The sequence below is a fragment of the Rousettus aegyptiacus genome, unplaced genomic scaffold (assembly GCF_014176215.1).
Source record: "Rousettus aegyptiacus isolate mRouAeg1 unplaced genomic scaffold, mRouAeg1.p scaffold_m13_p_17, whole genome shotgun sequence".
Classification (NCBI taxonomy): Eukaryota; Metazoa; Chordata; class Mammalia; order Chiroptera; family Pteropodidae; genus Rousettus; species Rousettus aegyptiacus.
Window position 1 is genome coordinate 27,836,826 of NW_023416292.1, and position 27,347 is coordinate 27,864,172.

At 53.2% G+C, this 27,347-nt stretch overlaps 2 protein-coding genes across 5 annotated transcripts; both read left to right on the forward strand.

The window, feature by feature from the left end:
• Positions 1–73: 73 nt before the first annotated feature.
• On the forward strand, positions 74–4,289 carry SF3B4 (splicing factor 3b subunit 4). Its single transcript, XM_016122872.2, has 6 exons — positions 74–172; positions 641–769; positions 1,029–1,571; positions 1,891–2,097; positions 3,533–3,706; positions 3,885–4,289. Exons 1-6 carry the CDS (start codon positions 139–141, stop codon positions 4,070–4,072), a joined length of 1,275 nt encoding a protein of 424 aa, XP_015978358.1. The 5' UTR covers positions 74–138; the 3' UTR covers positions 4,073–4,289.
• A 6,520-nt stretch (positions 4,290–10,809) lies between these two features.
• SV2A (synaptic vesicle glycoprotein 2A) lies at positions 10,810–26,239 on the forward strand. 4 transcript variants are annotated; one of them, XR_004955231.1, is made up of 14 exons: positions 10,810–12,124; positions 15,805–16,770; positions 17,993–18,173; positions 18,955–19,106; positions 19,221–19,354; positions 19,925–20,014; positions 20,253–20,363; positions 20,534–20,622; positions 21,280–21,444; positions 21,642–21,775; positions 22,598–22,804; positions 23,840–23,999; positions 24,399–25,158; positions 25,987–26,239. XR_004955231.1 is itself a non-coding variant. In XM_016122846.2 (13 exons), exons 2-13 carry the CDS (start codon positions 16,149–16,151, stop codon positions 24,580–24,582), a joined length of 2,229 nt encoding a protein of 742 aa, XP_015978332.2. In that variant the 5' UTR covers positions 10,810–12,124; positions 15,805–16,148; the 3' UTR covers positions 24,583–25,257. The 4 variants fall into 4 exon arrangements, 3 of the variants coding, with proteins under 3 accessions (XP_015978332.2, XP_015978334.2, XP_015978333.2); XM_016122846.2 differs by lacking the exon at positions 25,987–26,239 and having other exon boundaries at positions 24,399–25,257; XM_016122848.2 differs by lacking the exons at positions 10,810–12,124; positions 25,987–26,239 and adding an exon at positions 12,724–12,822 and having other exon boundaries at positions 24,399–25,257.
• The last annotated feature ends 1,108 nt before the right edge of the window (positions 26,240–27,347 follow it).

A 27,347-nucleotide genomic window follows, 5' to 3' on the forward strand; every position in this document is an offset into this window, starting at 1 on the left:
TGGCCGCGGCCGCTTCCGGCCCCGCCCCCGCCGCGGCCCCGCCCCCGCCCGCACGGCCGCCTTCGCCCCGGAAGTGGAAGTAGCCGCCGAGGTCGGAGCGCGGCCTCGCTCCCTGGAGACGGCGGGAGCTCTTTCGCCATGGCGGCCGGGCCGATCTCCGAGCGGAACCAGGGTGAGTGGGAGGAACGAGCCCAGAATGGGCCCAGCGGGGCTGGGAGGCTCCGAGGGGTCCCGGCAGTGTTTCCACGTGGGCGGGAGCTGGGCCACCCCGGAGGGCGCGAGACTGGCCGCCGCGCATGTTGGGGGCGGGGTGGCCGGGTGCAGGCTCAGGCCTTGTAGGTGCGATTCTCTGTCCAATCGTCTGCCTTCCCACCTCCTCACCCCCCAAAAAAATTTCAAAAGGAGAATTTGCAGCAGAACTCTAAATTTGACTTAAAATCGATTCTCTAGTTCCTGGAGAGAGGGAGGTGTAAGGGCTTAACCTCACGTCCTTTTTTTGTTTTGTTTTGTTTTTTTCCTTTTTGCGCCATTACCTCCTCTCCACCCCCTTTTCCCTTGCCTGGGTGCCATCTTCATGCTCCTGTCATCTCCCTTCATGTTATACTCATCTCTCCTTTAACCTTTTGCTCCCGCGGTCCAGATGCCACTGTGTACGTGGGCGGCCTGGATGAGAAGGTTAGCGAGCCGCTGCTGTGGGAGCTGTTTCTCCAGGCAGGGCCAGTGGTCAACACCCACATGCCAAAGGACAGAGTCACTGGTCAACATCAAGGTGAGTACATGACAAGAGGTGCGTTTTAATATTGAGGGGACACGGCGCTGTTGGAGGGCCCCGGTGATATTCACACCTGTTTCGGAATAAGCAGCCTAAACATTTTTCTCTTAAGTCTAGCTCACAGTTCGTTTCTGGGACTGTTCTCAATCGAATGGAGGTTGTTATTTTTTGTTCTTTGTGCTTTCAAAGGTGGATGAGTTATACCCCATTTCGAACCGCTTCGCTTCAGTTGTTAACCTCTCTCCCACTTCCCCAGGCTACGGCTTTGTGGAATTCTTGAGTGAGGAGGATGCCGACTATGCCATTAAGATCATGAACATGATCAAACTCTATGGGAAGCCAATCCGGGTGAACAAGGCATCGGCTCACAACAAAAACTTGGATGTGGGGGCCAACATTTTCATTGGGAACCTGGACCCAGAGATTGATGAGAAGCTGCTTTACGATACTTTCAGCGCTTTTGGGGTCATCTTACAAACTCCCAAGATTATGCGAGACCCTGACACAGGCAACTCCAAAGGTTATGCCTTTATTAATTTTGCTTCATTCGATGCTTCGGATGCAGCGATCGAGGCCATGAATGGGCAGTACCTCTGTAACCGCCCTATCACTGTGTCCTATGCTTTCAAGAAGGACTCCAAGGGTGAGCGCCACGGCTCAGCAGCCGAACGACTTCTGGCGGCTCAGAACCCACTGTCCCAGGCTGACCGCCCTCATCAGCTGTTCGCAGATGCACCCCCGCCACCCTCTGCCCCCAATCCTGTGGTGTCATCACTGGGGTCTGGCCTCCCTCCACCAGGTAAGGCTTTTGATTCAGAATATGTTTTTTCTGGGGTTGGGGGGATAGGACAGGAAGAAGGAAAAGAACCAGTAAAGGGGGACATTGAGTCAGTGGGTGGGACGAAGGGGATGGAGGGTGGTCGTGGATGGAGTGGCGGGGAGGAAAGCTGCTGAGTTTCTCCAGGAGGCTGAAGTTCTTAGTGTTGCTCCGGTTGCTTCTGGCTTTAGAGAGCTGCGGGGAGGGGAACAGCTCATTCTGCCTGGAGGGGCCAGACTGGAGCAGGTCTCTGAGGACATTCTGTCTGCGCTATCATGACTCAGTTCCATTCCCTCCACAGGCATGCCGCCTCCTGGCTCCTTCCCACCCCCAGTGCCACCTCCTGGAGCCCTTCCACCTGGGATACCCCCAGCCATGCCCCCACCACCTATGCCGCCCGGGGCCGGAGGACATGGGCCCCCATCAGCAGGAACCCCAGGAGCTGGACATCCTGGACATGGACACTCACATCCTCACCCATTCCCACCGGGCGGGATGCCCCATCCAGGTGGGTACTCTCTGCTGAGAAAGGGAGGGACGAGCCGGGAAGAGGAGCTCTGTCACCGCTTATGCTGCTGCCCTTTGTTCCTCAACAATAGTAGAGTTCCAGAGCTGACCTTTAGACACTGTTTTATGAGAACAAACACAAAATATTTTACTCTCTGTACTTTAACAACTCTCACCCTATTTCCATTTCGTACATTTTCCCCAAGTGTACAACTGTCTTTGTTGTTTTTTGTTTCCTTAACTTTTACTTGCATTTTTTCCTCTGATTTTCACCCCATAACAGTGACCATATTGCCAAGTCTAGGGGGCACTTCTGCTCCTTATCTAGTTTGACCTTTACTCGTAATGTAACACTGGCCATGTCTTGTTTGAAAATCTTTTTTTTTTTTTTTTTTTTTTATCTGGATCCTCCCTCTATCCTTCTAGCTCCTCAGTCTCGGCTTCCTTAATAGGCTCCCTTTTCTGTGCTTGTACGAAGGTTTTTGTGTTTGGTTCTCTTTTCTGCATCGCTCCTTTACCTGTACGCTGACGCCGCCCAGGTCTGTGTCTTCGATCCATGGTGTTAACGTTCCAGAGTCTTAATCTTGCTGCCGAATGGACAGCTCCACTTCCTTCCGCCTGCCCTTCGTCCCTCGTCTTCCTCTAGTGTTCTTTGTTTTCAGACGCGTGATTCAGAGGTCTTAGAGTCATGTTCGACTTTTCCCTATCACCCCACTCTTAACCAGGCCCCAGTGCCAGTGCCCCAGTTCAGGTCCTCGTACCCTCATAATCTCACACCTAATTTATTGTAGGAATTTCCTAACTCACACTTGGAGTCCAATTTTTATCTACCTTTGATCCACTTTCAGAGTAATTTTTTGAAAACACAGACATGTACACACCCTTGCTCAAAATTCTTGTTTCTACAGAATAAAGCCCAGACTCGTTACCATAACATTCTAGCCTTTCCATGATCCAGTCCTTGTCCGTTGCTCCCGTAACTGCACGGTGCCGCTGGCTCCTGAGATGCTGGTTTTCCGGGAACGTACTGTGCCGCCTGACACCTGACTTGCACACGCTTTTTCCTTCTGTCTGCGATGTTCTGTTTCCACCCTGTCCACCTGAAAAATTCTTATCTTTTAGAAATAGATCTTTGCTCAGGCAGTATCTCTGCTACCTTCTCGAATCCTCTGAGCAGGTCACTCCATCTGTTACCCTTCTGTAGCACTGTGACTGTGCCTGTCATGGGGGAAGCAACGAAGCGGGGGAGGAATTGACTGGGCAGTCGGTCGCTGCGTGCCATCGGAATAGGGCCGAGGATGAGGGCGCTTTTTTGGTCAGCCTTGACCTTCCCTCCTCTTCCTGATGTCACTTCTCCCTCCATTTCGTTTTCTTTCTTTCTTCATTTTCTTTGCCCTCGCCTCCATTTCCTTAATGCGTCTGCTTTGTTCTCATAGGGATGTCGCAGATGCAGCTGGCCCACCATGGCCCTCATGGCTTAGGACACCCTCATGCTGGGCCCCCAGGATCTGGGGGGCAGCCACCACCCCGACCACCGCCTGGGATGCCTCATCCTGGACCTCCTCCGATGGGCATGCCCCCTCGCGGGCCTCCGTTCGGCTCTCCCATGGGTGAGTAGTGTCCGGCCACCTCCCTGTCCTCACACCTTGTGTTCCTGCGGCCTCCCTCGTCACGTTCTTTTTTCCTCCTTTCCGTCCTTCTTACCGTCTCCCTGTCTGCCCTCCTTGCACCGTCTCGGCGCCAGCGGTCTCCTGCTTCTCTTACTAACTTTTCTTTTTCTCTCCACAGGGCACCCAGGTCCTATGCCTCCACATGGTATGCGCGGACCCCCTCCACTGATGCCCCCTCACGGATACACTGGCCCTCCGCGACCCCCACCCTATGGCTACCAGCGGGGGCCCCTCCCTCCACCCAGACCCACTCCCCGACCCCCCGTGCCCCCTCGCGGCCCTCTTCGAGGCCCTCTCCCTCAGTAATTTCGCATTCTCTTTTCTTCTGGTATATTCGCCTAATATCTTTTCAATTCCTCGGACCAATCAGAGTTGTGTAGCTCCCTGAGTCTAAGGCACTGATGCCTCTCAGGCCTTTTTTTTTTAAAGTGTAATTTTTTTCACAGGAGGTTTTATTGTTTTCTGTGTTGGTCCTAAGTGTTTTACAGATACACAGAGATAATAAAACTGAACTTGTTTCTTCTTTGTGGTCTCTTCCTTGGCAAAGTAACTTTTCTCTTCTGTAAGGAGACGTCAGTGTGTGGGGAGAAGGATGGCGAGGCAGCAGTGAGGGGTTTCCTTCCACTTTTACGGGCTTATTCTGTCAGCGCGGTTGCTGGACCGCTGTGCGCTTCAGCGGTTGCCTCTCTGCGTCGGTGTTAACGCTCAGTATCAGAGGCGTTGGTTCCTCTGCGTATTAAGTGAGAACGTGAGTAAAGTTTCTGGAGATACGCAGGCAAAAATACGAAGCTGCCCGCACAGAGCTGTTTATTGCAACAAGCACTATTTGTAACAACTGGATTGGAAACGCTCATGCCCCGTCGGTAAGGGACTGGCTGAATAAACTGGTAAATCCACGCAGAGCACCGAGCAGCAGCAGAGAGGAAGACGCTGCTCCGGGCCATACTGAGTCGTCCCATGCAGGAGGGAGTGTATAGTTTGTCACCTTGCATAACTAAGGGGTGGCATATAATATATACACTTGTTTATATTTAAAAAATGGAAGGATAAACCTAAAACTAGTGGAAACTGATGCCTGTGGTGGTGGTGGTGGGGGGGTGTTATGGAGGAAAGCTGGATTTCTCAGCCTGCCATGCTCATGTTTTCTTTGGAACCATATACATGTTTTAGGTAATTATAAAACAAAGTAAAAATTGGAAGAGTGGGAACTCAGTAAACCTTCATTCTCTTCTGCTCTTTACCACTGGACATCTTGGATAAGTGATTTGTATCTTAGTCCTGTTTTTTCTCCTCAGTTATTCCAAACCAAATTACTTCACACAGAAATCTGTGCTCAAAGAGTCAGTAACTAGACTAAATCCAACGACCCATTTTTCTGTTCTTTGCATCATTTAATCCTGTTATATCACCCCTTTCTCGAATCTTTTTTTGATTTACATAACCGTAAACTTTTCCTGAACTTTGGGCAAGAAGAAGTGCGCACGGCCTCATTCTCCTGCATCCTTCTCCTTCATGTGACATCTTTATGGGCTCCGCTGGGGCAGCTGAGGAGGTAAAGATGAGCAAAGCAGTCTGTCCAATCGTTAGCAAGGGTGTAGACTGACACAAGATTATTATGAAACAATATTTGGAGAGCAGAGGAAGGGTATCTATCTAAGCAAGAAAACGTCCCAGGAAAAAAGGTGACAAAGGTAATTTAAAGGAAGAGTGGAGGTTTCCCAGGCAGAGGTGAAGGGGACGCTCACTCTGGTTTGACGGGAGATTTCTGAGCAGAAGCAGAGATGGATAAACGGCGTGGTGTGTGACATGCCAGAGCCGATTGTCGTTGGCCACAGGATGAGGCTCGAGGTGGTTCGGGAGGTTCCACGGATCAGTGCTGCTGAGCGCTCTTCACGCGGCGGTGAGCCATAGTGAGGGGAAGGGAGGTGGCCGCTTCAGGCCGGAGGCAGTCGGCTCAGGATCCCAGCTGTCCCAGGCTCTGCCGAGCGGCCCAGAGTGCTGAGAGAATGAACACGTGAGCACACCGTCAGGGCACACTGGTTGGGAAGTCATAATCCATGACAGGGAGCCACAGGAGGGATTGAAGCAAGGGAATGACATTTGTGTTTGAGGACCATGGCAGCCGTGTAGAGTAGATTTGAGAGATGGAGACTGGGACAAGTACCAAGTTACGCACCTGGCAGTAAAGCAGGTGAGAGATGAAGTCCTTAATGAGGGCTGTGGCAGGAGCTGGGGTGAAGTGGAAGAGAGGCATTGGGGAGGCGTTTAAAGGGCAGAATAGGGATCGGGTGGGATATAGAGAATGAAGGGGAGAGTGGGAGTGAGGACGAGGGCATGCAGCAGGAAGACTCTGGGGGGCGCAATACATTCAGTTTTGGATGTGCTGCCCTTGAGGTAGGTTGTGAGACGTGCAGGCGGAATCGTCTGATGGATGTCGGTTATATGTGTGTCTAAATCTTGGGGACGCTTAGGCATGATATTTCGTACTGTGAGTTGCTAAGGATGCCAGGTTTCTAAACCACAATGGGACTAACTGACTTCTTAATTTCAGACTGAGCTCTGCTCCAAAGTTGCTTGGATGAGGTCATGTGCCGAGGCCCCAGGAGCACTTGGAAACTGGCAGAGCTGGCCGCTGGACCCAGGTGTCAGAGGCCAGCACGGGAGCGGCCCCAGGTGGTGGAAGGCTTTGCCCCACTTTCTCTGCTTTCGGCCTCCACGTCATCTATCAGATGAATGGGCTCTTCTAACTGATCCTTGAGGACTTCAGCAAATTTCCAGCTTGTTCTTTGACTTGAGTGTCGTATGTTCAGCCGTTACCTGATACCGTGCTGATGAATTGGCACCATCGCAGAGGACATTGGTGCCTTTGCTGCGTTCCCTCCTCCTCTTTGGAGCCACTGTTTCTGAGGCCTTCATTCTCGGAATCGCTGAGCTTCCATCCACTCAGTACCAATTTCTGGGTGCCTCCTCTAGTCATTGCGTTGGACTCGCCAAACTCTCCCTTCTCTCTCCACCCGCCAGCCCTTTCAGACTCTGGTACTTGGCAGTTCCCTGAACAGAGCCAGTGTTTCTTATCCATTTAGGTACTTACTTCTGCTCCCACATCCGTTATTCACTAAAACAGTGGCTCAACCATTTTTGGTTTTTATTATTGTCCCCCTAAGGAGAGATTTTTTCCTACTTGTGCCCCCACGTATAAAATTTTAGTATCATAGACATGCTGTATATTTGCTTATGTACTGTGGCCCTTTGGAGGGACAAACTATTATAATATCTAAGATCCCTCCCCGCAAAACCAACTTTTGACCCCCCCCCCCAGGGAGCACGGTCACCCCCACTCGGAGTGCATTCTTTAAACCATGAGCTTTTAATGTTTTGTGGGCCATAGTCTATTAAAAATATGATGAAAACTATGGCTCTTACCCAAGAAAAATACATATATGCTTATATATCCAATATCCTGACACACAAGTTCTAGAAGGTTCATGGATACCAATCTAAGTATCCCTGCATTAAACTGAATTTCTTAGGAACCCCTAATAGGTCTCGTCCTATTAATCTGTATCTCCCGAGAGTGTTGAAAGGTTCCTGGTATATAAAGTAATTGTGAAAGTAGTAGCAGCTAATGTTTACTGAACTCTGCTGTGTGCCAGGTACTGTACTAAGTGCTTTACGTGTATTATCTCGGCCAGTCCTCATAATGACCCTCCAAGGCTGGTTCTGTTCTTACTCCCTTTTTAAGATCAGAAAACTGATATTGTTAGTTGGCCAAGGTCACATGCTGAGAAGTGGTAGATGCAATAATTGCATCAAGAGCTGTCTGAACTTTAGTGCCAGCCGCTTAACCACATTATACTATGTTTACCGAATAATACTTGTCGAATGAATGTTTTGTTTTTGCTCTTTAAATAGATTATAAACTTCTAAAGGACAGAAATTTTGGCGCTTCGCTCATTAGCATCTCTCAGAACTCTGGTGTCTTAGAGGTGCTGTCATTGAGCCTGTTCTGTCCGTCTTTACCCTCCCCATGCTGACACTCATGTTCTTGAAGTGGACTGAGTAGAAGCAGTGACAATACCGATGGGTGACTACAGCTGAAGAGTAGCCAATCTGGTGGGTAAGTAAGGAGAAGCTACACCAAGAAACGGTGTAAGGCAGTGGTTAAAATCCCTGGAAAGCTCTCGGAAGAAGCCAGAGACCTACATATTAGATGAATCTACTTATGTGAAACTCTAGAACCTAAAGACTGGTAATGGAAGGAGATCGGTGGTTGCCAAGGATGGGGAGATTGATGAAAGGGGCACAGTGGGACATCTTGGGACAAAGGCAGTGTTCTTTGTCTTGATGGAGGAGGTGCTTACGTGGCGTATATGTTTGTTAAAACTCATAGAAATAGACACTTAAAACTGATGCGTTTAAAAAGAATAAGGGTTCTGGGTTCAAATCCTAGTTCTGCCATTTTTGAGTTGCGTGATTATAACAGGTCACTTAACTAATTAGTGTGTCAGTCTCGCCATGTAATTGGTGATCGCCTCATAGGATTAATGGAGAGCTGGGACGAGTTAGTAATATTCAGCGGTCAGAGAAGTGCCCGAGTCAGGTCAATGTTCTGACAACGTCAACTATCGTGTGTCACCTGGCCCGTTGTCAGTATTACTAAGTCCCTCATCTAGGATTAGCCATTTGTGGAGAAGAGGTGAGTCTGGGGGTTAGGGACAAGTCTAGATGAAAGAATGGGCAACTCCCAACAGGAGTTATATTCTTTCAAAGAGAAATTCTTTACCTATTGGGTCAACACTGGTTCTTAGTGGAAGTGAGCAGAAATTTGTCACATGCACTAAAGGTGATATTTAACTTATCCGGAATAATCTTTTATTGAGTGTTTACTTAATGGACACTGGGGTTACAGCAGTATATGTGCCAGAAAAGGTCCTTGCTTTCAGGACTGACAATCCAAGTAAGAAAAGACAAATAATAATAATAATAATTATAATAATAATTATTATTATTATTTTAGATAAGGATGTGTTGTGTGAAAAAATAAGGCAGGGTTATAGAATAGTGACTGGGAAGTGGAGAGAGATGTAGGTCTCAGGCTGGTCCGATGAAGTGGCTTCCGAGTGATGACCTGAATAAGACAAAGATCTGGGAGAAGGGAGTGCCGGGCGGCAGGGCGCTCAGTGTCAAAGTCCCCTGATGGGCATGCATCGGGCACGTTTGAGGCGCAGCAGGGAGACCACTGAAGCAGAACCGAAGCCTGAGAGAGGGGTGGGGAGGGGGGTGGGGAAGCAGGAAGGGGCCAGATTATGCCTTTTAGGCCTTGGTTACGAGTTTGCATTTCATTCTTAGATAATGAGAAGCCCTTGGAGGATTTGAAGAAACAGAAGTGATAAAATCTCATTTAAAAAAAAAATGTTTTTTAATTGCAATACAACATATGTACAGAAACACACAAATCTCCAGTGGGTTTTTACATACGTACCATCCAGATGAAGATGCAGCACTTCGGCACCCAGAAGGCTCCTTCGCGCCCCTGCACAGTGGGTTTTCCCTCCCCGAGGTAACCACCGTCTTCTCTATCGCTAGATTAATTTGCTTTTTCTTGAATGTTATATAAATGGAATCAAAGTATGCGCTCCATATTTGTGAGATCTTTTTATGCTGTTGCATATATTAGTTAAGTCTTTTGAAATTTTATTATATAGAATTCCGTGATATAAATGCAACATATTTGTTTACCCAAGTTTAACCACTCTCTGGTTGATAGACAGTTGAAGTTTTTGAATATTACAAATTAAGCAGCCATGAAAATACTTGTTTTTTTTTTTTTTGTGAGACATATACACTCATTTCTTCGATCAGATCTTATTGGTTTGTAGAAGTTCACTTGACTGCTGAGAATAATACATTTTAGGAGAACAAGTAAGGAAACCAGTTAAGAGGCTTTTGTAGTAGCTAAGGAGATGATGATGGCTTGGACTAGGGGGTCGGTGGGGGAGCGCGTGAGAAGTGGATTCAGAATATATTTTGAAAGTAGAGCTGACAAGACCGGCTGATGTTGGGATGAGAGAAAGAAAGGCAACAAGGATAACTAACTCTCAGTGCAGAGAGGATCCAGGAAGACCTGGATCAGAGGTTTGTTTATGGTTCTGTTAAGTTTGAGATGTTTATTACATGTCCATGTGGTGATGTTGAATTGACAGGTGGTTTTCACGATAGGCTTGGGGAAAGGTCTGGCCTGGAGATACAAATGTGGGATGCGGCAGGTAGACAGCATTGAAGTCATGAGATTACCTGCGGTGACCAAGGAGAGAGTGGGAGAGGGGAAGGGCCCAGGACTGAGCCCTGGGAACTCTAATGTTAATGGACGCAGCAAAGGGGACTGTGAAAGAGCAGATGATGTGCATGGGGCCCCGGGACCTGGGGAAAACAATGACATCTTTCCTCGGAACCTAGAAAAATACCAGCTTTCCCTCTAAGAGTAGAGATTTCTATTTTAGCAATTAATGGATCAGTGGAGAATATGCAAAGTCACCTGAAAGAGAAGAAATGGCCCCCTGCCAGCAAGACTTGGCTATAACCTAATTGAAACCATTAACATACTTAAATAAAGAATGTGTCAACCTTGAAGAAGGTTGGCAGTGCAAGTTTAGTAAAGGAAGAGTCCTTGAAACCCACATGGGCACAGGTGTCCCCAGTACGACTTGGAAAGAGTGCTTTAGCCAACGGAGTGAGAACAGCCCAGCTGTGCCTGAGACAGACCGCCCCCCCCCCCCGCCCCCGGCCCACAGCAAAGAGATGGGGGTGGAGGATTGTAGCCAAGAAAAGTTTTCTGATCCCATTGGCACCACTCCTTACTGGGGATGGCCAGATGCCATTAAAGATACAAACCTCCTTGTTCAGTTATGTCACTGCGCATTTCTACGTTGACATTTTCGTTCTGATTTGGCTTAAGGGAGAGGATGTCCTGCACATGCGGACATGGTTTGCATTGAGCCTGAGCGACAGTTAAATTTCTCATGCTGGATTAATACATATTATGCCTTTATATTTCAGTAAGTTGTAAACTTCGTTGGCACAAAGTGTTTCCAAGATATGGCTTTGGACTCTGCGAAACCCAGGTCCACACCCTCGTCATTGATAAATTCAATACCGAAGATGCCACCTGTGAGGTCAGCCAGCCAGTCCTGTCCGTGTAGAGCACCCCGGTACTCTGAAACCTCCACATTTAGCAAAGCAGAATCACACACTATTAGATCTGAAATGGATCTGATACAGCTTCTAGTCCAGGCCCCCCATTTTCCAAATGAGGCAACGAAGCTTCAGAGAGGCACAGAACTTGACCAAAAGCCCACAGCTTGTTAGAAGTAAGGATCCAGGTTAGAGCCCCTGGCCAGTGCTCTGTCCAGAATATTCTAACCCTTACCTGGAATAGGCAGACACATTCAGGATATACATCCCGGGACCGCCACACGGCCCCTCGTCCCTGCAGCAGGGATGGTCACTGAGTGTGGCCTGCATCTCTGAGCCTAGGTTTTTGGTACAGGATAAAGGAAAGAAGAAAGAACTGAAACCAATACACTCCTTTCAAGAACGTGGGGAAGGGTATCGAGGGAGCCCTTCTTTTCGTCCCGGGCCTGTGAAACAGCCTCTCCAGTACTCACCTCTGCTGCCGACCAGGCGGAGGACCGGAGGGCTGCGCGGGGGATAAATAATCTGGACTGTTGCTGGAAAGAGGTGGCGGGGATCCAGGAGTCTCCACCTCTGGCAGCTCGGGACAGAAACCACACCTTGTTATTCCGCTTTCTCTAAAATAGCCAGGTAAACATGTAGTCTGAGCACTCTGAATTTGGGAAAAGGTTAGTGGGAAGTGGAGAAGGGGAAGGGAGGTGCCTAAAGGCAGCCAGAACCCCTAAAATGTGTGGGTCCTGCCATTCTGGGACTGGGGTGCGGAGGAGGGGGCTGCCTCATTCACCCCTTCCCATTCTGTCTTCCCAGTTGTCTCCCCGAGATCACGATTTCCGTAGTTCCTTTCATCGTTCACTAGGAAGGGGCTGGAAAGGGCTGGGTATCGTCTCCAAGCTGTCCCTGTGACAACCCCCTTAGCCTTTCCTCATCTCTCCCTGGTGCTGAGTTCCTTTTTCCTTCTGCCCGCTCCCCCCCACCCCCCAACAATGGTCTCTCCCGATGCTCAGCGGCGCCGGGGTGGGGGGGCGGAGGCGGGGCTGGAGCGTGTTGGGGGGTCAGGTCTGCATTGCCGCTTCCCCCGGTACCCGGAGCAGTCCCCGCTGCCGCCTGCGCCGCGGCCGGGACCCCCGCCCTCACCCAGGACTCCCCCACCCCGGGGACCCAGCCCAGGTGAGACTCTTCGCTCAGTCCTTCACGTCCGCCCCGCCCGGGCCAGAAGCATCCTTGCCTTGCCTTGCAGCCATTTTATCCTCCGATGCTTGGCTGGTGGGGAGGGTGACTCCTCGCTTTAGGGGTGAGGGGTTGGGTGGCGCTTTGAATGGACATTTATTTCAGTTGTTGTGCTGATTTACATATATATACATATATATATATAATCTGTGTGTGTGTGTGTGTGTGTATATATATATATATATATGTGTATGTATGTATTTAGAGAGAGAGAGAGAGAGGTGTTTTTCTCTGCCTTAGCCAAGTCCCTCACTACCTCCTCCCCTCCTCAGATATTGACGGGGTGGTGGTGGGGTTTTTAGGGGGAACAGAGGTCGCTCAAACTCCAGTCCCCTCCTCACCTTGGCGACATCCCCCCCCCCCTTTCCCCAAGGAATGATAAATGACCTTGGCTGGGACCAGAGAACGGATGCCGCCTCGGTCGGCTGGACTGGTCTTGGGGTGCGGGGGGGGGGGGCAGTGGAGGAAGGGCAGGTGAAGGAGGGCGGGCAGGGGGAGGAAGGGTGGGAACGCTGGAGCGAGGTGGTGAACCCGCAAAGCCCCGGGGCTGCGCACGGATGCCGGGCTGGCGGCGGCTGCTCCGGGCGCTGTTGGAAGGGGCGCTGATGACGGGCACTTGTCCAGCCGCAGGACCAGGGGTGAGGGGCGGCGCGGAGAATCAGTTCGGTGTGTTCCAGGGGCTCGTCCCGCACGGCAGGGCAGAGGCGGGATGCGGGCGGGGGTCGCCGCAAGCGCGGGGCGGGGCGGGGGTCGGGGCGTCGTTATGCCCGTGCGTGCGGACACCTCTTCCTGCGTCCCTGCCTCTTTGCCCGCTGTGGTCCTCCGCTGTGGTCCTCCGCTGTGGTCCTCCGCTGTGGTCCTCCGCTGTGGTCCTCCGCGCGCCCTCTCAGCTGACGCCGTTTTTCTCCCGGGCAGGATGTTGGGAGGGAGGTGCAGGCTTGGCTGTCCTGGGGTCCGGGCTGAGGCTCAGTCACCCAGCCGTAACAGAGAAGGGTGCTCCAGCACCTGCTCCCTCATCCCACCCCTGTCTCCTCCTCCACGGATGTTTTGATAAGTGACTGTTTCTTAATGACCTTGTCACCTGGGCTAGGGTGGGCTGGGGAATCTAGGTGGCTCCCAAAGTCAGGAGCTTTGATTGGGGGTGGGGGGCTTCTGGATTCTCTTATCCAGGGACGAGTGAGTTGTCCTAAAGGCAACGTTTGCTCAAGAGTCCCCCATCCCCAGCTTCTCTGCCAAGCATCCCCTGGGTACATTTTTCTGGTCAGGTGAAGCTAGCCTACCTTAAAGGACTGTGTAACCCCGAATCTTGTCTCCTGTAGCCTCCACCTCTCCAAGTCTTTCTCTCCCACAGGCTTAGCCACCCTGTTCTGCTTTGGGGGCTAAAAATAGCAACACTTTCTCACCAGCTCAAAGAATTTGTCTTCTTTCTCTCCCTCCTGACCTCCTGGGCTCATTGGCCCTGGGGGAGCTGGCTGTTGAGCCATCATATCCTGCTGTGGCTCTGGGGGGCCTTCTCTCCCCTGTTTGTCCCCTCAGGGGTAAACAGTGTTAACAAACACAGGATATGGCTCCTGGTGGCCCATCTGCCTCCTTCAGGGTTTGAGGGGGAGTTCCGAGCTGGAGCTGGGAAAGAAAGACGAGGACAGCGAATTGCCACTCAGTGAGGGGATTCCACAGTTCCCTCTCTTTCATGAAGGATGATTTGGGCCCTGATTCACAAAGAAGAAGGTGACATAGGGGTCAGAGGTTCCGGTCTTCCCTGTCCACTGCTCACATCTGTCCTGAGGGGGTGAGGCTTGCTTGCCAGGGCTTCTCTCTGAACCACATAGCATTACTTACCCCCTTCTCCCAGTGACCGAGTGTGTGTGTGTGTGTGTGTGTGTGTGTGTGTGTGTGTGTGTGTCATTTTTAATGAAGGCCTTGGATGGGTGGGAGCAGAAGGAGGCAGGATATTTTTAGGGGAGTGATCTCTGATGAGACTCTCGTCCTGCTTCCTCTGCTTTCATGAAGGAAGTGGGGGTTCTCCTCTGCTTCCCTCTGGAGGATGTCGTTTTTTTTGCGGGGGAGGCTCGAGGCCCCCTTCATTCTACACCAGCCTCCTACGCAATGCAGCATTTGTGGGCTTCTTTTCCCTTGCCTCCTGGAGGAGCAGAACGGATTAAGGGGGCTTAGGAAAGGGAGGCCCTGGAGGAACGAAGTGGCACTATAGGCCCTTGGACCTGCACCCCGCATCCCGGAAGTGTATGATTATTCAGTGATCTCCATTCCCACCCCCACTAGTGAAAAGGGGCCCATGTGTGACATCCTGAAGGAAGGTGGAGGCAGCCAGTCGTTGCCTTTTTCTCAGCTTTTGACCTGCCCTCTTCCCCATGCCCTCTGGTTCCAGGTCCTGCTTTTCCTGAGTCTTCCTTGTTTGTCCGGCTGTAGACAAGGTGGGCCCAGATGCTGTAATTAGCTCGAACACAGACAGGTGGGCCTTGGGCCTCTGTTTTGGGAAGACGCCAGGCATCCGAGTATGCCCCCCTGCTTTTCCCTTGCCGTTTCCTGCTCCTTTCACGTTTTTCAATCTAAGAGGAAAGAGGGAAACTCGTATTTATAGAATATCTACCGTGAGATTAAAGTGGAGAAATAGAGATTATTATCCCCGATTTAAATTTAAGGGCACTGAGGCGTAGGTTAGTCGAGTGACCCGGCGAAGATCAGTTGTTAGTAAGTGGACCGCAGAGCTGGGATTTCAAGTCAGGTTGCGGAAGTGGTGTGCGCTTTGCCCCGAGCCAGCTTCTCCTCCCCAGTGTCCCCCTCTGCCACTCACCCAGAAGTGGCTTTGGTTCTGGGGTCTCGCGAGGGAGTAGACAGCATCTCGCTATATTATTATCAGCACGAGGGTAATAACTAATGTTTATTCATCGGTTTTTACGTGCCAGGAACCACGGCAAGGAGCTAATACCCACGAAGTCACTTAATCCTTACTTTTCCCTTCTTAAGTAAGAGGAAACTGAGGCTTGGACGTGCAGAGACATGCCCGTGGTCCCTTAGCTAGTAAGTGCTGAAGCACGGAGTCAAACCCAAGTCTGACTCTGGAAGCTGAGTTTTTACCCACTGGGCTCCCCTGGGAGACCTGTCCTTGGGAGGCCTGAGGCGGGGACTGCGGAGGCTCCACCCTCAGATGCCATCAGTGCACCGAAGGCCCCAGGTTGGGCGACTTGCTGCTCCTCCTACAAAGTCTCCCCAAGCTCCGCCCTCAGTAAGAAACAGAGACCGAACTAGAGCCGAACTAGAGCCGAGAGAGAATTCCAATTCCGCTGTCTCCGATTTCTGGCTTTGTTCTTTGCAGGCTGAAGTGGGGCAGGGGTCTGGGGAGGAGCTCTGTGGCAGTGACCGTGACTCGGGAGCACACCTCACCAGTGTAGTCTCCAAGGTGAAAGTAAAGGGGTTTATGCCGAATGACCCGCGGTTGGCCCCAACAGTCAACCATTTTTTACTGGCTATAGGTGTGAACCAAGGAGACCGTCCCTCTGCCGTGTGACACAGGTGGGCTCCGGGTTGACAGGAGCTGCGTATTGGCCTTCTTCACCAACTGAGGCCTCACAACCTCCTCTGTCTCCTCTTATTTTTTCTAGATCTCCAGAGGGCCTGGAAGAGAAGTAGGCGGCCTTTCCTGAGTTATCCTGGCTCCCCAGCTTAGCCCCACTGGAGCTGGCTCCCCCTCCTTTCCCCAAGCCCCTACCCGCCCCCTTCCCTGTGCACCCAACTGAACTGGGTGTAGGCCAAACTCCCTCCTTTCTTCTCCCAGACACTCGCTGGCCAGGCCACATTTTCTCCTCTTCTGCGCCCAAAGATACCCTAACTCTCTTCGCCTAAGTAACTGGGGGAAGGGTCTCGCTGAGTCCACGAGTCCTAGAGCAAAGGCGGATAAGGAGCAGGGGGAGGGGGCGATCTGGTGACGTGCTCCCCAAGCCCCGTCATGGAGGAGGGCTTCAGAGACCGGGCAGCTTTCATCCGCGGGGCCAAAGACATCGCCAAGGAAGTGAAAAAGCAAGCGGCCAAGAAGGTGGTGAAGGGCCTGGACCGCGTCCAGGACGAATATTCCCGAAGGTCCTACTCCCGCTTTGAGGAGGACGACGACGACGATGACTTCCCTGCCCCTGCTGACGGCTATTACCGTGGGGAGGGGACCCAGGACGAGGAGGAAGGTGGCGCATCCAGCGACGCCACCGAGGGCCACGATGAAGAGGATGAGATCTACGAAGGGGAATACCAGGGCATCCCCCGGGCAGAGTCTGGGGGCAAAGGCGAGCGGATGGCAGACGGGGCGCCCCTGGCTGGCGTGAGGGGGGGCCTGGGCGATGGGGAGGGCCCCGCCGGGGGCCGGGGGGAGGCACAGCGGAGGAAAGAGCGGGAAGAGCTGGCCCAGCAGTACGAAGCCATCCTCCGGGAATGTGGCCACGGCCGCTTCCAGTGGACGCTCTACTTCGTGCTTGGTCTGGCGCTGATGGCTGACGGCGTCGAGGTCTTCGTGGTGGGCTTCGTGCTGCCCAGCGCCGAGAAAGACATGTGCCTGTCTGACTCCAACAAAGGCATGCTGGGTAAGACACGTCCGGGGCACCCCAGCCCCACCCTGCCCCAAACACCCCCAATCCTGAGAACTGCCCTCGCCGCTGTGAGTCCCAGCGCCCTCCTCTCGAGATGTCTCCAGAGGGCACAGAGTCCTTTGCCCTCTGCCCTCACACACCCTCCTCTCGCAGTCGTTTGTGCAGGAGGGGTTTGGGGGGCAGGACAGGGGGCTGGGGCTTCGGCCGGCGGTCGGGTGTTGTGGCGCTCTGCTTAGTCCTGCAGGAGGTGGCTATGGCAGGAGGGGCCCCATTTAATGTTTCTTCGGAGCCTCTTCTGTTAGCCTGCTCCCCTTCCCTGACTGGGGACACAGGAAGTCAGGATGCAAACTCCCTAAGTGACATGGGAAGGCTCGGTTTGGGGTGATGGGGGTAGGGAAACAATCCCGGGTCTGCCTGCAGCCAGAGGAGCTGGCCACACTTGATTTGGTCAGCCTTGGGAGTGCCCAGGGGCTGGCGAGTGGTCTCCGATGGCCCTGCTAGACGGGGACCCTGAAGGGGGAAACCCCCAGACTCACTCAGAAAGGACCTCGGCCTTGCCGTGCCACCACGTTGCCATCAGGTCTTGGGCAGGTCCCTTCTCCCTGGGACTTGGCTTGAGCACAAGTAAAATGCAGGAGGAGGTGGTTTTGAAGGTTATTTCCAGCTCTGAAGTCATGAAGGAAGTAAGACAGGAGCGCTTATGGCGGTGCAGGGAGTGAGGGACGGTCTTGGGGTGGGGGGATTTCCTGGGTGGAGTGAGGGACTTTCCTGGGGAACACGAGAGACACCTGCTGCTCTGAGGGCATCGGGGCGGTGGCGGGAAGCGGGGTGGTGGCTGGAGGGGACCCTGGGAGGGTCTGGGAACCTAGGCAGATCCATTCCTCCTTCCAGAAGCGGGGGTCGTGTTTGCGGGTGTTCGTGTGTGACGGACGACAAGGGCGTGAGAGGGGCGGGGGAGAGGAAGAGAACGCGAGCGTTCCGGGGTTCTCCGGCGTCTGTATTCCCGCCTCTGAACCCCCGGCCTGCAGGGTGGCCTTCCGTCTTCACTCACGCCGTTCGGCTTCTCGCGCTCTCCCACATCTCCGGGTAGACGTGGCTTCCAGAAGCCCTTCGGGTCCTCGTTTCATTCCGCCGCGCTTCAGCCCTCTTCATGTTCAGCGAGCGGGGGATGTGGAGCGTCTGCTCACCCCGCGCCCGCCTCTTCTCCTCCTCGCAGGCCTCATCGTCTACCTGGGCATGATGGTGGGAGCCTTCCTCTGGGGCGGGCTGGCTGACCGGCTGGGCCGGAGACAGTGCCTGCTCATCTCGCTCTCGGTGAACAGCGTCTTTGCCTTTTTCTCATCCTTCGTCCAGGGTTATGGCACTTTCCTCTTCTGCCGCCTGCTTTCTGGGGTCGGGTGAGTGTCCTCCTCCTAAGCCTCCAGAGGGCAGGACTGTGCCTTGGTCACTGCTGTATCTCTAGGGCCCAGCACAGTGCCAGACACACCAGATGTACTTCAAGTATCTCTGAGTCGAATGAATGGATCCCTTTCTCCTCCTGCCGTCTCAGGCCAGCGGCTCCCTGTCCGGGACCTGTCTCCTGCCTGTCCAGAAACCCATTCCAGAAATGCGTGGTCCACCCCACCCTTTAGTTCCATGAAGAGGCCTTGTGGGCCTCAGCCTCATGCCTGGGCACCCGTGGACCCTCGAGTTATCCCCTTCCCAGAGAATACATAGATACTTCCTGCATTCGACATCAGACCCTGTGAATACCCACGGCTACCTGAAGTCTAAACTCGCCACGCACACCTACACTTCTACCTGCACGCACTCTCCTTGTCTCCAAGCTCTCTGGGCTGCTCCCACATACCTGTCCTCAGACCCTTCTTTGCCCGTCTTATTTTTTTTTGGGGGGGGGGTTCCCTTTCTCTAGAATTATCCTCCCTCTCTTTTAGCTCTGTGGCATCACCAAGATTCAATATTTGTTTCTTCTTTTTCCCCTGAGACCTGCCTGCCTTGTTCCCAGGGTCCACAGGATGGGTGCTCGATGGCTAGTCATGAATTTGTAGGGCATAAGTGCGAGAACCAGTCTCTCTTAAAAGGTCTGGAAGATGAGAGGGACTTGGGCATGCAGAGCAGTGGGGCAGGGGATCAGGGATGCAGCGGTTTTCCAATGCTGAATTCTCGCGTGCCCTCCAGGATTGGAGGGTCCATCCCCATTGTCTTCTCCTATTTCTCGGAGTTTCTGGCCCAGGAGAAGCGTGGGGAGCATCTGAGCTGGCTCTGCATGTTTTGGATGATTGGCGGGGTGTATGCAGCTGCTATGGCCTGGGCCATCATCCCCCACTACGGTGAGCAGCCCCTAGGGAACGCACCCTGGACCGTCTCCCTCCTCTCCCTTGCCGCCTGTGGTGGGGACCCCCAGCCGGTGGCCCCTCTGCTGACTCTGTGACTGCCCCTGCCAGGGTGGAGCTTTCAGATGGGATCCGCTTATCAGTTTCACAGCTGGAGGGTCTTCGTCCTCGTGTGCGCCTTTCCGTCCGTGTTCGCCATTGGGGCTCTGACCACGCAGCCGGAGAGTCCCCGGTTCTTCCTGGAGGTGACTGGGCTGCGGCCGAGCTGCAGGGGTCGGGGTGGGGTCGGCAAGGGCTCCTGGCTCCAGCACCGCTGCGGCTTTGGTTCGATCCTACGCGGCTGCCTTCCTCCCTCGCAGGATCCGTTCTCTGCGGGACTTTAGCTCCCTTCCTTTGTTAGAACGTACCTCCAGAAGGGGCCTGGCGGGTGGAGAAGCGAGGGGACCTGCTCAACTATGGGCGGCTTAAAACTTCGCAGGCGGGGCCGTGGCCCTGGCCCTCCAACTATATCTCGGTGCAGCAGGTTGAGGTCCTGCCGCTTCTCTGCCCACGTGCTTGCCTGTCGTGATCACTTGCCTTGTTTTGAGTTTTCTCTTCCATTGGACCAGGGGGTCCCTAGGACCTATGGTCGTATCTGTCTCCCCCAACTCCTGCCCACGAATGATGACATTGTGCTGTGTCCCCGCTTGGGGCTCTTTCCGAGTGGGTGATGGGTGTGCCCATAGGTCAGGGGTCCGGAGGCCAGGGTGGAAGGCGGGGCTATAAGCCCGGGTCTGGGGACGGCTGACCTGGCCGTGGGCTCTGTCTGGCTCTAGAACGGGAAGCACGATGAAGCCTGGATGGTGCTGAAGCGAGTTCATGACACCAACATGCGAGCCAAGGGACACCCCGAGCGCGTCTTCTCGGTAGGCCACGGCCCTCCCCCAGCGCTCCAAGCTGCTGCACCCCAACTCCACCCGGCCCCTCTCTGGACACCCCCCTGAGAGATTTCCAGGTGTCCCAAGCATACTCGCCCTCCATGGGTTCTCGCCTGGCATCCTACACACCTGCCTCTTATTTTGCTGCTGCAGGAGAAACTGAGGCACACGGAAGGGTTTGGGAAATAAGGACTAGGTGACTGCTCACCCCTTCTCTTGACCCCAGGTAACTCACATTAAGACGATTCATCAAGAGGATGAGTTGATCGAGATCCAGTCAGACACAGGGACCTGGTACCAGCGCTGGGGTGTCCGGGCCTTGAGCCTGGGGGGGCAGGTATGGGCTTTGATTGGATTGGGGGGAGAGAGAGAGGGGACTGGGGGAGGGGGGAGGGAGGCGGGGCTCGAGCCCGATGTGGGGGTCATGGGTGAACGGAAGGGAGGAGGCAGGGCAGACGCGTGGGGGTCCGGGGAGCTGGGAGTCTGACTTTGCTCTCTTCTGCTTAGGTTTGGGGAAATTTCCTCTCCTGTTTTGGTCCAGAATATCGACGCATCACTCTGATGATGATGGGTGTGTGGTTCACCATGTCCTTCAGGTGAGGAGTGGGCAGGTGGGTGTACGTGGTGGGCGGGATTGTGGGGGCCGGGAGAGAAGGGGAGCAAACGAAAATGCAGGGGCCGAATAACGAGAAAGAGCCGTTCAGGCCCCCTGTGATCCCGCACCTGGCACTTGCCCCGTTCACCCGGCAAACTCCTATTCCAGCCCGAACAGGATTAGATTTCTCTGTGCCACGTACTGAGTGAGCCAGGCCGAAGGAGATGTGAAGGAGGACTGTAAACTCCAGTCCTCGTGGAGTTTACATCTTGGGCAGAGAGCTGGATGCAACTGGCTAGAAAGCAGTGGGGGCAGGCGCCACAGGGGGCAGCACGAAGTGCTCGGGGAGGGCGGGGGGGGGGCGCTCCCCAGCCCAGATTTGGGATGGGGATCTGAATCCCAAAGGACGAGTGGGAGTGAAGCTGAGGGGAGATGGGGAGGCTGCTTCAGGCAGAGGGAAGAGCGAACGCCTGGACGATAGGGTGCGGTGGGAGGGTCGGGAGCACCACAGCACTCGGCGGAGGGAGGATGGTGAGAACCGAGGCCAGAGCCGGGAGCAAGGTGCTGACACGGGCCGGTCCTTGATTTCCCCCTCGTTCTGGACCGGCCGGTTCCGGCCCCTGAGCCCCGCCTGATTCCACCGCCCTTGACTCTTCAGCTACTATGGCCTGACAGTCTGGTTTCCTGACATGATCCGCCACCTCCAGGCGGTGGACTACGCGGCCCGCACCAAAGTGTTCCCTGGGGAGCGAGTAGAGCATGTGACTTTTAACTTCACCCTGGAGAATCAGATCCACCGAGGGGGACAGTACTTCAATGACAAGTATGTGGGGGCCTTTATATTCCCTTCTCTCCTGGCCTCCTTTATGAGTCTGGGAGCTTTGAGACAGTGTGTCTCGGGGCGAAGACCTGGTGTTTCTCCTCAGTGCCGCAGCTTCTCATTACTTCGCTAGGGGGTTGAGCCTCGGAGGGGGGCATGAGGGTGGGGGCGCAGCGCCCCTCAGCACCCTGGCCTTCCAGGTTCATCGGGCTGCGCCTGAAGTCGGTGTCCTTCGAGGACTCCCTGTTCGAGGAGTGTTATTTCGAGGACGTCACATCTAGCAACACGTTCTTCCGCAACTGCACGTTCATCAACACCGTGTTCTATAACACCGGTAAGGCTGGTGGCTGGCGGCCGTCGGGCCCAAGGGTTGGGTGGACGGTGGACCTCGAGGTCCCTCGCGCGTGGTTCTCAAGCTCAGCTCCCTGGAGCCTTGGAGGAAGGTGGTATGGGGCCTACTAGCTTCTACCGATAATCCCAAAAATCTCATGGAAATTGAACATTTTCTTGTGGTAGAATATCTGACAAAAATATTAAGTCTCTTTGCCTAGAATTAAAACAACTCGATGCAGTGGTATTAAGTCACGGTTAAAGAGGATAAAATCATTCAAAACAGGGTATTTTGGGGAAAAAAGGAAAACAATGAGAGGAATATTTGGTGGGGGAAAGGTTGGGAATCATTGCGTTAATCTAGTTCTTTGTCAGTGATTCCCAAACTACTTGCACATGAAATGCTGGCATTAGTGGGCCTTTCCCACCTCTAAATGGAGTACCAGGTGAGCTCTTCCCGCCTCGCAAGAAAAAATAATGGATAGGATTTCTAATGATTTTAATTTTTCCTACACCATGGCACTGCTGCTACTCATAGCCAGCAGGGAGGACTAGAAGAATGACCAGGAAATAGACTATTAATGAGAAAACTTGGCAAAAGCCAGTCACAGTGTTTCAGTCGATAGACTTCAGACATTTTCTGCTGTAAAGATTCCTGGCTCCTATGGTGATGTTTAACAATGTGCTGTTTTGCAATGAGTTCCGTGAAGGAATTCGAGAGCCCCCGAAGCTAAACCCCACACAGGCAGAGCCCTGAGCCCTACGCGGTAGTAGCTTCCGTCTCTCATTCGGCATGACTGCCTGCCTGTCTTGGCCTTCACCCCAGACCTGTTTGAGTACAAGTTTGTGAACAGCCGTCTGGTGAACAGCACTTTCCTGCACAACAAGGAGGGCTGCCCACTAGATGTGACGGGGACTGGAGAAGGCGCCTACATGGTGTACTTCGTCAGCTTCTTGGGGACGCTGGCTGTGCTTCCTGGGAATATCGTGTCCGCCCTGCTCATGGACAAGATTGGCAGGCTCCGAATGCTTGGTAAGGGGGAGGGGCTGGGGGTTGGTGTCAGAACTGATTAGGGGGCCAGGGCCAGGGGAGACGGTCAACAGGCTTCTCGCCTTCGTCTGTGGAAGAGCTTAGCCAGAGACGCTTCTCTCTCTCACATCTCTCACATCTTCTGCTTATGGGTTAGCGGCAAGATGGGGGTGGGGCCTGGCCTGGAAGCTTCTCTGGGGGGCGAGGGAGGTAGGCGGGATAGCGAGTGGTTCAGGGCACGGGCTTTGAGGTTACAGGCTTTGAACCTCAGCTCCACCACCGACCTTGGGCAAGTTCCTTAACCTCTGTGAGCCCAGTTGTCTCATCTGGAAAATGCGGGTGATGATAGAACTTGCCTCATAGTGACATGGGGCGGGAGTCCAAAGGAGGACGCTGACCGCGGAGCTCCAGCGACCAGGTTCTTGTCTTAGGCCATGAGAAAGAATTCAAGGTCACGACAGACAGCAGGAAAGCGCAAGTTTCAGTAAAGCGAAGTACACACTCAAGAGGAAAGTGGGGCCGCCCATGGAGAGTCTGGCCCGAGGCCATCCGGGCACCTCCCTCTGGGCTTGTTTCCTGTGCCTCCTGGAGGGGAGGAGGTGGCCCGAGGCCTTCTGTCTTCATCTGTCTTGTCTCCTGGCCTTGGCTTGTTTCTCATGCTGGGGTCTCAAACTTGAAATCAAAACAAGGAGAGAGGGCTGAGTGAGGGACCGAGGGAAAATTCCAGAGCCACATCCTGGAAGGGAGGGGACCTTCCCTAGGCTACATCTCCTGCTTCAATAGGATTGATGTATTCGATCAGTGACGTGTTAGATCCAGTTGCTTGGCCCACAGCTGGCATCAAAGAAGTGGTCGGTACTGATATTGAGAAGAAAATCGGAAGGGAGGCTGGGGATGAGTAAAACGCCCTCCTTTTGGGTGCCTCGGGAAAAAGTCTCATCCTGGGCTGCCCCTAGTGCCAGTTGATGGGACAGGGTGGGTGGCGGATGGCTTCCTCTGTGGCCCGGCTCATGTCGCTCTCTTCTTTGCTGCCTCCAGCTGGCTCCAGCGTGATGTCCTGTGTCTCCTGCTTCTTCCTGTCTTTTGGGAACAGTGAGTCAGCCATGATCGCTCTGCTCTGCCTTTTTGGGGGGGTCAGCATTGCATCCTGGAACGCGCTGGACGTGTTGACTGTCGAACTCTACCCCTCGGACAAGAGGTAGTTGGAGCGTGGTCGGGGCAGGGCAGCTGGTTGAGAGGGCAGGGGACAAGCGGGGCGAGGAAGCGGGCTGAATGGGAAAAGCATCTTCAGGGAGAGTGGGGTACACAGTCCCATTGAGTTTCTCCTCTAAGAGCTGGTAGCTTTTGTATTCACTCCTCGAAGTCTTAACTATTAATCTGATTTTTTGGTCTCCTTTTCCCCGGCCTCCCAATTTATCTGTATTCCCCGATGCGCATCCCTCACCTCTCCGACCTCTGTCCTTCCTCCACCCCCGACACTGCCTGCCATCTCTCTTTCACTTCTCCCTTCCCGCCCTTCCCCTGTGCCTCCCATGCCTCCTCGCCGTCTGCCTCTGGGGCTGACCCACCTGTGCTGCGCTGGGGGACCCCTGAACAGGACCACAGCCTTCGGCTTCTTGAATGCCCTGTGTAAGCTGGCAGCGGTGCTGGGGATCAGCATCTTCACGTCCTTTGTGGGAATCACCAAGGCTGCCCCCATCCTCTTCGCCTCGGCTGCCCTTGCCCTCGGTAGCTCTCTGGCCCTGAAACTGCCCGAGACCCGGGGGCAGGTGCTGCAGTGAGGGCATCTTTGGGGCTTCGGGGGTGGCAGGCACACTGTGAGACCAACGACTCCTTCTCCCCTTGCCCTGCCCTGCCATCCTGGCCCCCAGAAACCCTCGCTGTCCACGTGTTTGGCGTCTTAGCCGTGTATGTGTGTGTGTGTGCGCGCGTGCGCGTGTGCACGTGTGTGACCCCGTGGGCGGGGAATACAGGGAAAGCTCCTCATCCCGGTTTTGGGATGCAGCTCTACTCCCCACCTCCTACCACCCTTGACTTTGCACAAGAGAAGGCTTGGCCCCACCCTTCTCCCCCACACCCCACACCCCACTCCCCGTGTTCGTGAGGGACCATCGCCCTTTCTGGCCCCAGGCCCTCCGGCACAGGCTGCCCGCCTTCCCCCTCATTCCCTCTGCCTAGGCCCTGGTGAAACCACGGGCTGGTGGTTATGTTGGGGGCTGGGGCTTGGTGTAGACCACGGACCAAAAGAACTGAGAGTCGGAAGGGCCTCGGGCGCCTTCTCGGACCTCCCGTCGGATGCTGGGGGAGCAGCAATAAACCTCAGCCCCTTGGCCTTCACTTCCCTTCCGATTTGGGCTGTAAGTAAGAAGCCTGAATTCTATGAAATTAGCTTTCTGACTCTTATTTATTTATATATTAAGTTCTGAGGCAGCTCAGCAGGACTGTGTGTGTGTGTGTGTGTGACTGTGTGTGACTTGTGTATGTATGTGTGTGTGTGTGTGCGTGCGTGCCATGGGGCAGGGGTGTCACTATGCTGTCCTAAAATGCAAGCCAAGGGTAATTTCAGCGGACACACACACAACCCTGCCCCCCACAGTACCGCCAGGACAGTGTTTCTGTGCCAGGCGTGAGGGGAGGAGCCCCGGGCCGGGCTGGGATGGGTCCCCCAGCCGAGGGCGGTCTGAAGGCAGCTCCCCTCCAATCAGCAGCACAGGCCTCCACCCACGCCACGCCCCCGCCTGGCCCCTCACGGGCAGGAGAGCAGCGGAGGGGAAGCGGCCAGGCCCATGGTCAAACCAGCAGATCACAAAGCACAAGGAGCTAGAACAGGGGCAGGGAGCAGGGGCCTCCCAGCAACCACGCCGGAGGGGAAAGAGGTTGGGTAGTCAGCCAGGGGCCCTTACTGCAGGGACCAAAGCCTCGGTGTCCCCATCGCACCCTCTCCACACAGCTGCCCCTGTAGGTTAAGCTGCCCCTGCCCTGCCCTACTCCGTGTGGCTTTCTTTGGTGTCCCCTTCCTCCTCACCGTAGCTGTGACGTGCTGTAGTTTTTAGCTGTTTGTAAAATGTTAAAAAAGGAAAAAAGTGAAAACAACAACAAAAAAGAAAATCCAAATTCACTTTCCTCATGCTGCGTCTGGGACCCCCACCTTCCGGTCAACCCCCCATTTTGTAACACTGAACCAGGTGGTGACTGTTTAACTCTTTGGTGTCTGTGCTCGGAAGACTGCCTTCTCCAGTGCCCAGTGGATGAGTGTGTGCCCTTCCCTTACCTTTCACTTGCTGGACGCAGCCCTCTTCCCTGCACCCCCTGGAGGGACCCATCCACCCCCCTTGCTCTCCAAGGGAACCCTAAATCCAACTCTGTTGATGTGAAAAATGAAATTAAAAATAATTGATGAAAAAATAAAAAGGAAACAACAGATCCTTAAAGTTCAAAGTGGCTACGTCTGCTTCTTTGCCTCTTCACCTACAGCCTACAGCTCTGTTCTGCCTGCTGGGAGGGGGTGATGAGTTGGGAAAACAGCTCTCCAAACTGAAGGCCAGAATAACATTTACTTCCTCAGTTGGCCTCTCTGTTCTGACCTGTCTACTTCCGCAGTTGGAGGGCCCTCTCAGTCTTCTCATGTTTGAAGACTTGGGGTAATGCCCTACAACGCGATAGCAAAAAAAACTAATCACCTGATTTGAAAAATGGGCTAAAGACTTGAATAAACATTTCTCCAAAGAAGACATACAAATAGCCATATAGGTATATGAAAACATGCTCAACATTAGACAGCACACCTGTCAAATGGCTTTTACCCAAAAAAAAACCCAAAGTGTTGGCAAAAACGTGGAGAAGAATATGGAGGTTCCTCAAACAATTAAAAACAGAATTTACTGTATAATCCAGCAATCCCCCTTCTGGGTACTTAACCAAAAGAACTGAAATCAGGACCTTGGAGAGATGGTAGGACCTCCACGTTTATTGCAGCCCTATTTGCCACAGCTAAGATGTAGAAATGGCCTCAGTGTCCACTGACAGATGGATAAAGAAAATGTGTTATATACACATGATAGAATACTATTCAGCCTTAAAAAGGAAATTCTGCAATATGTGACAATATGGATGAACCATGAGGGTATTATGCTAAGTCAAATAAGCCTGCAGTAATTGCAGAACGACAATTACTGCATGATTTCCCTTACGTGAGTTATCTAAAATAGCCAAATTCATATCATCAAAGAGTGGAATGGAGGTTGCCAGAGGCTAGGGTGAGAAGGAATGAGGACTTAACAATCGATGGGCATAAGGAAGATGATGAGTAAGCTCTAGGGATCTGCTGTCGGACATTGTTACATAAGAGTCCAGGGTAATGTATGGTACCCTTAAAAATTTGTTCAGACGGTATCTCATTTTCAGTGTTCTTACCACAATAAAATAAAATTTACAAAAATAAAGTTTAAAATGTTTAGAAATCCCTGAAATAAAAACAGAAACTTGGAGTAGTGTTGCTTGAGAACAAATTTTCTCCAAATCCTCTTATGTGTCTTTTACAAATACA

What these genes read in the sequence shown, in the direction of transcription:
- SF3B4 (XM_016122872.2), top strand. Translation starts at nt 139, where the DNA reads ATGGCGGCCGGGCCGATCTCCGAGCGGAACCAGG. An exon ending in GATCTCCGAGCGGAACCAGG is followed by an intron (nt 173 to 640) that starts GTGAGTGGGAGG and finishes CCCGCGGTCCAG; the next exon opens with ATGCCACTGTGTACGTGGGC. An exon ending in GGGCGGGATGCCCCATCCAG is followed by an intron (nt 2,098 to 3,532) that starts GTGGGTACTCTC and finishes TTGTTCTCATAG; the next exon opens with GGATGTCGCAGATGCAGCTG.
- SV2A (XM_016122846.2), top strand. Translation starts at nt 16,149, where the DNA reads ATGGAGGAGGGCTTCAGAGACCGGGCAGCTTTCATCCGCGGGGCCAAA. An exon ending in GTCCCCGGTTCTTCCTGGAG is followed by an intron (nt 19,355 to 19,924) that starts GTGACTGGGCTG and finishes GTCTGGCTCTAG; the next exon opens with AACGGGAAGCACGATGAAGC. An exon ending in TGGCAGGCTCCGAATGCTTG is followed by an intron (nt 22,805 to 23,839) that starts GTAAGGGGGAGG and finishes TGCTGCCTCCAG; the next exon opens with CTGGCTCCAGCGTGATGTCC.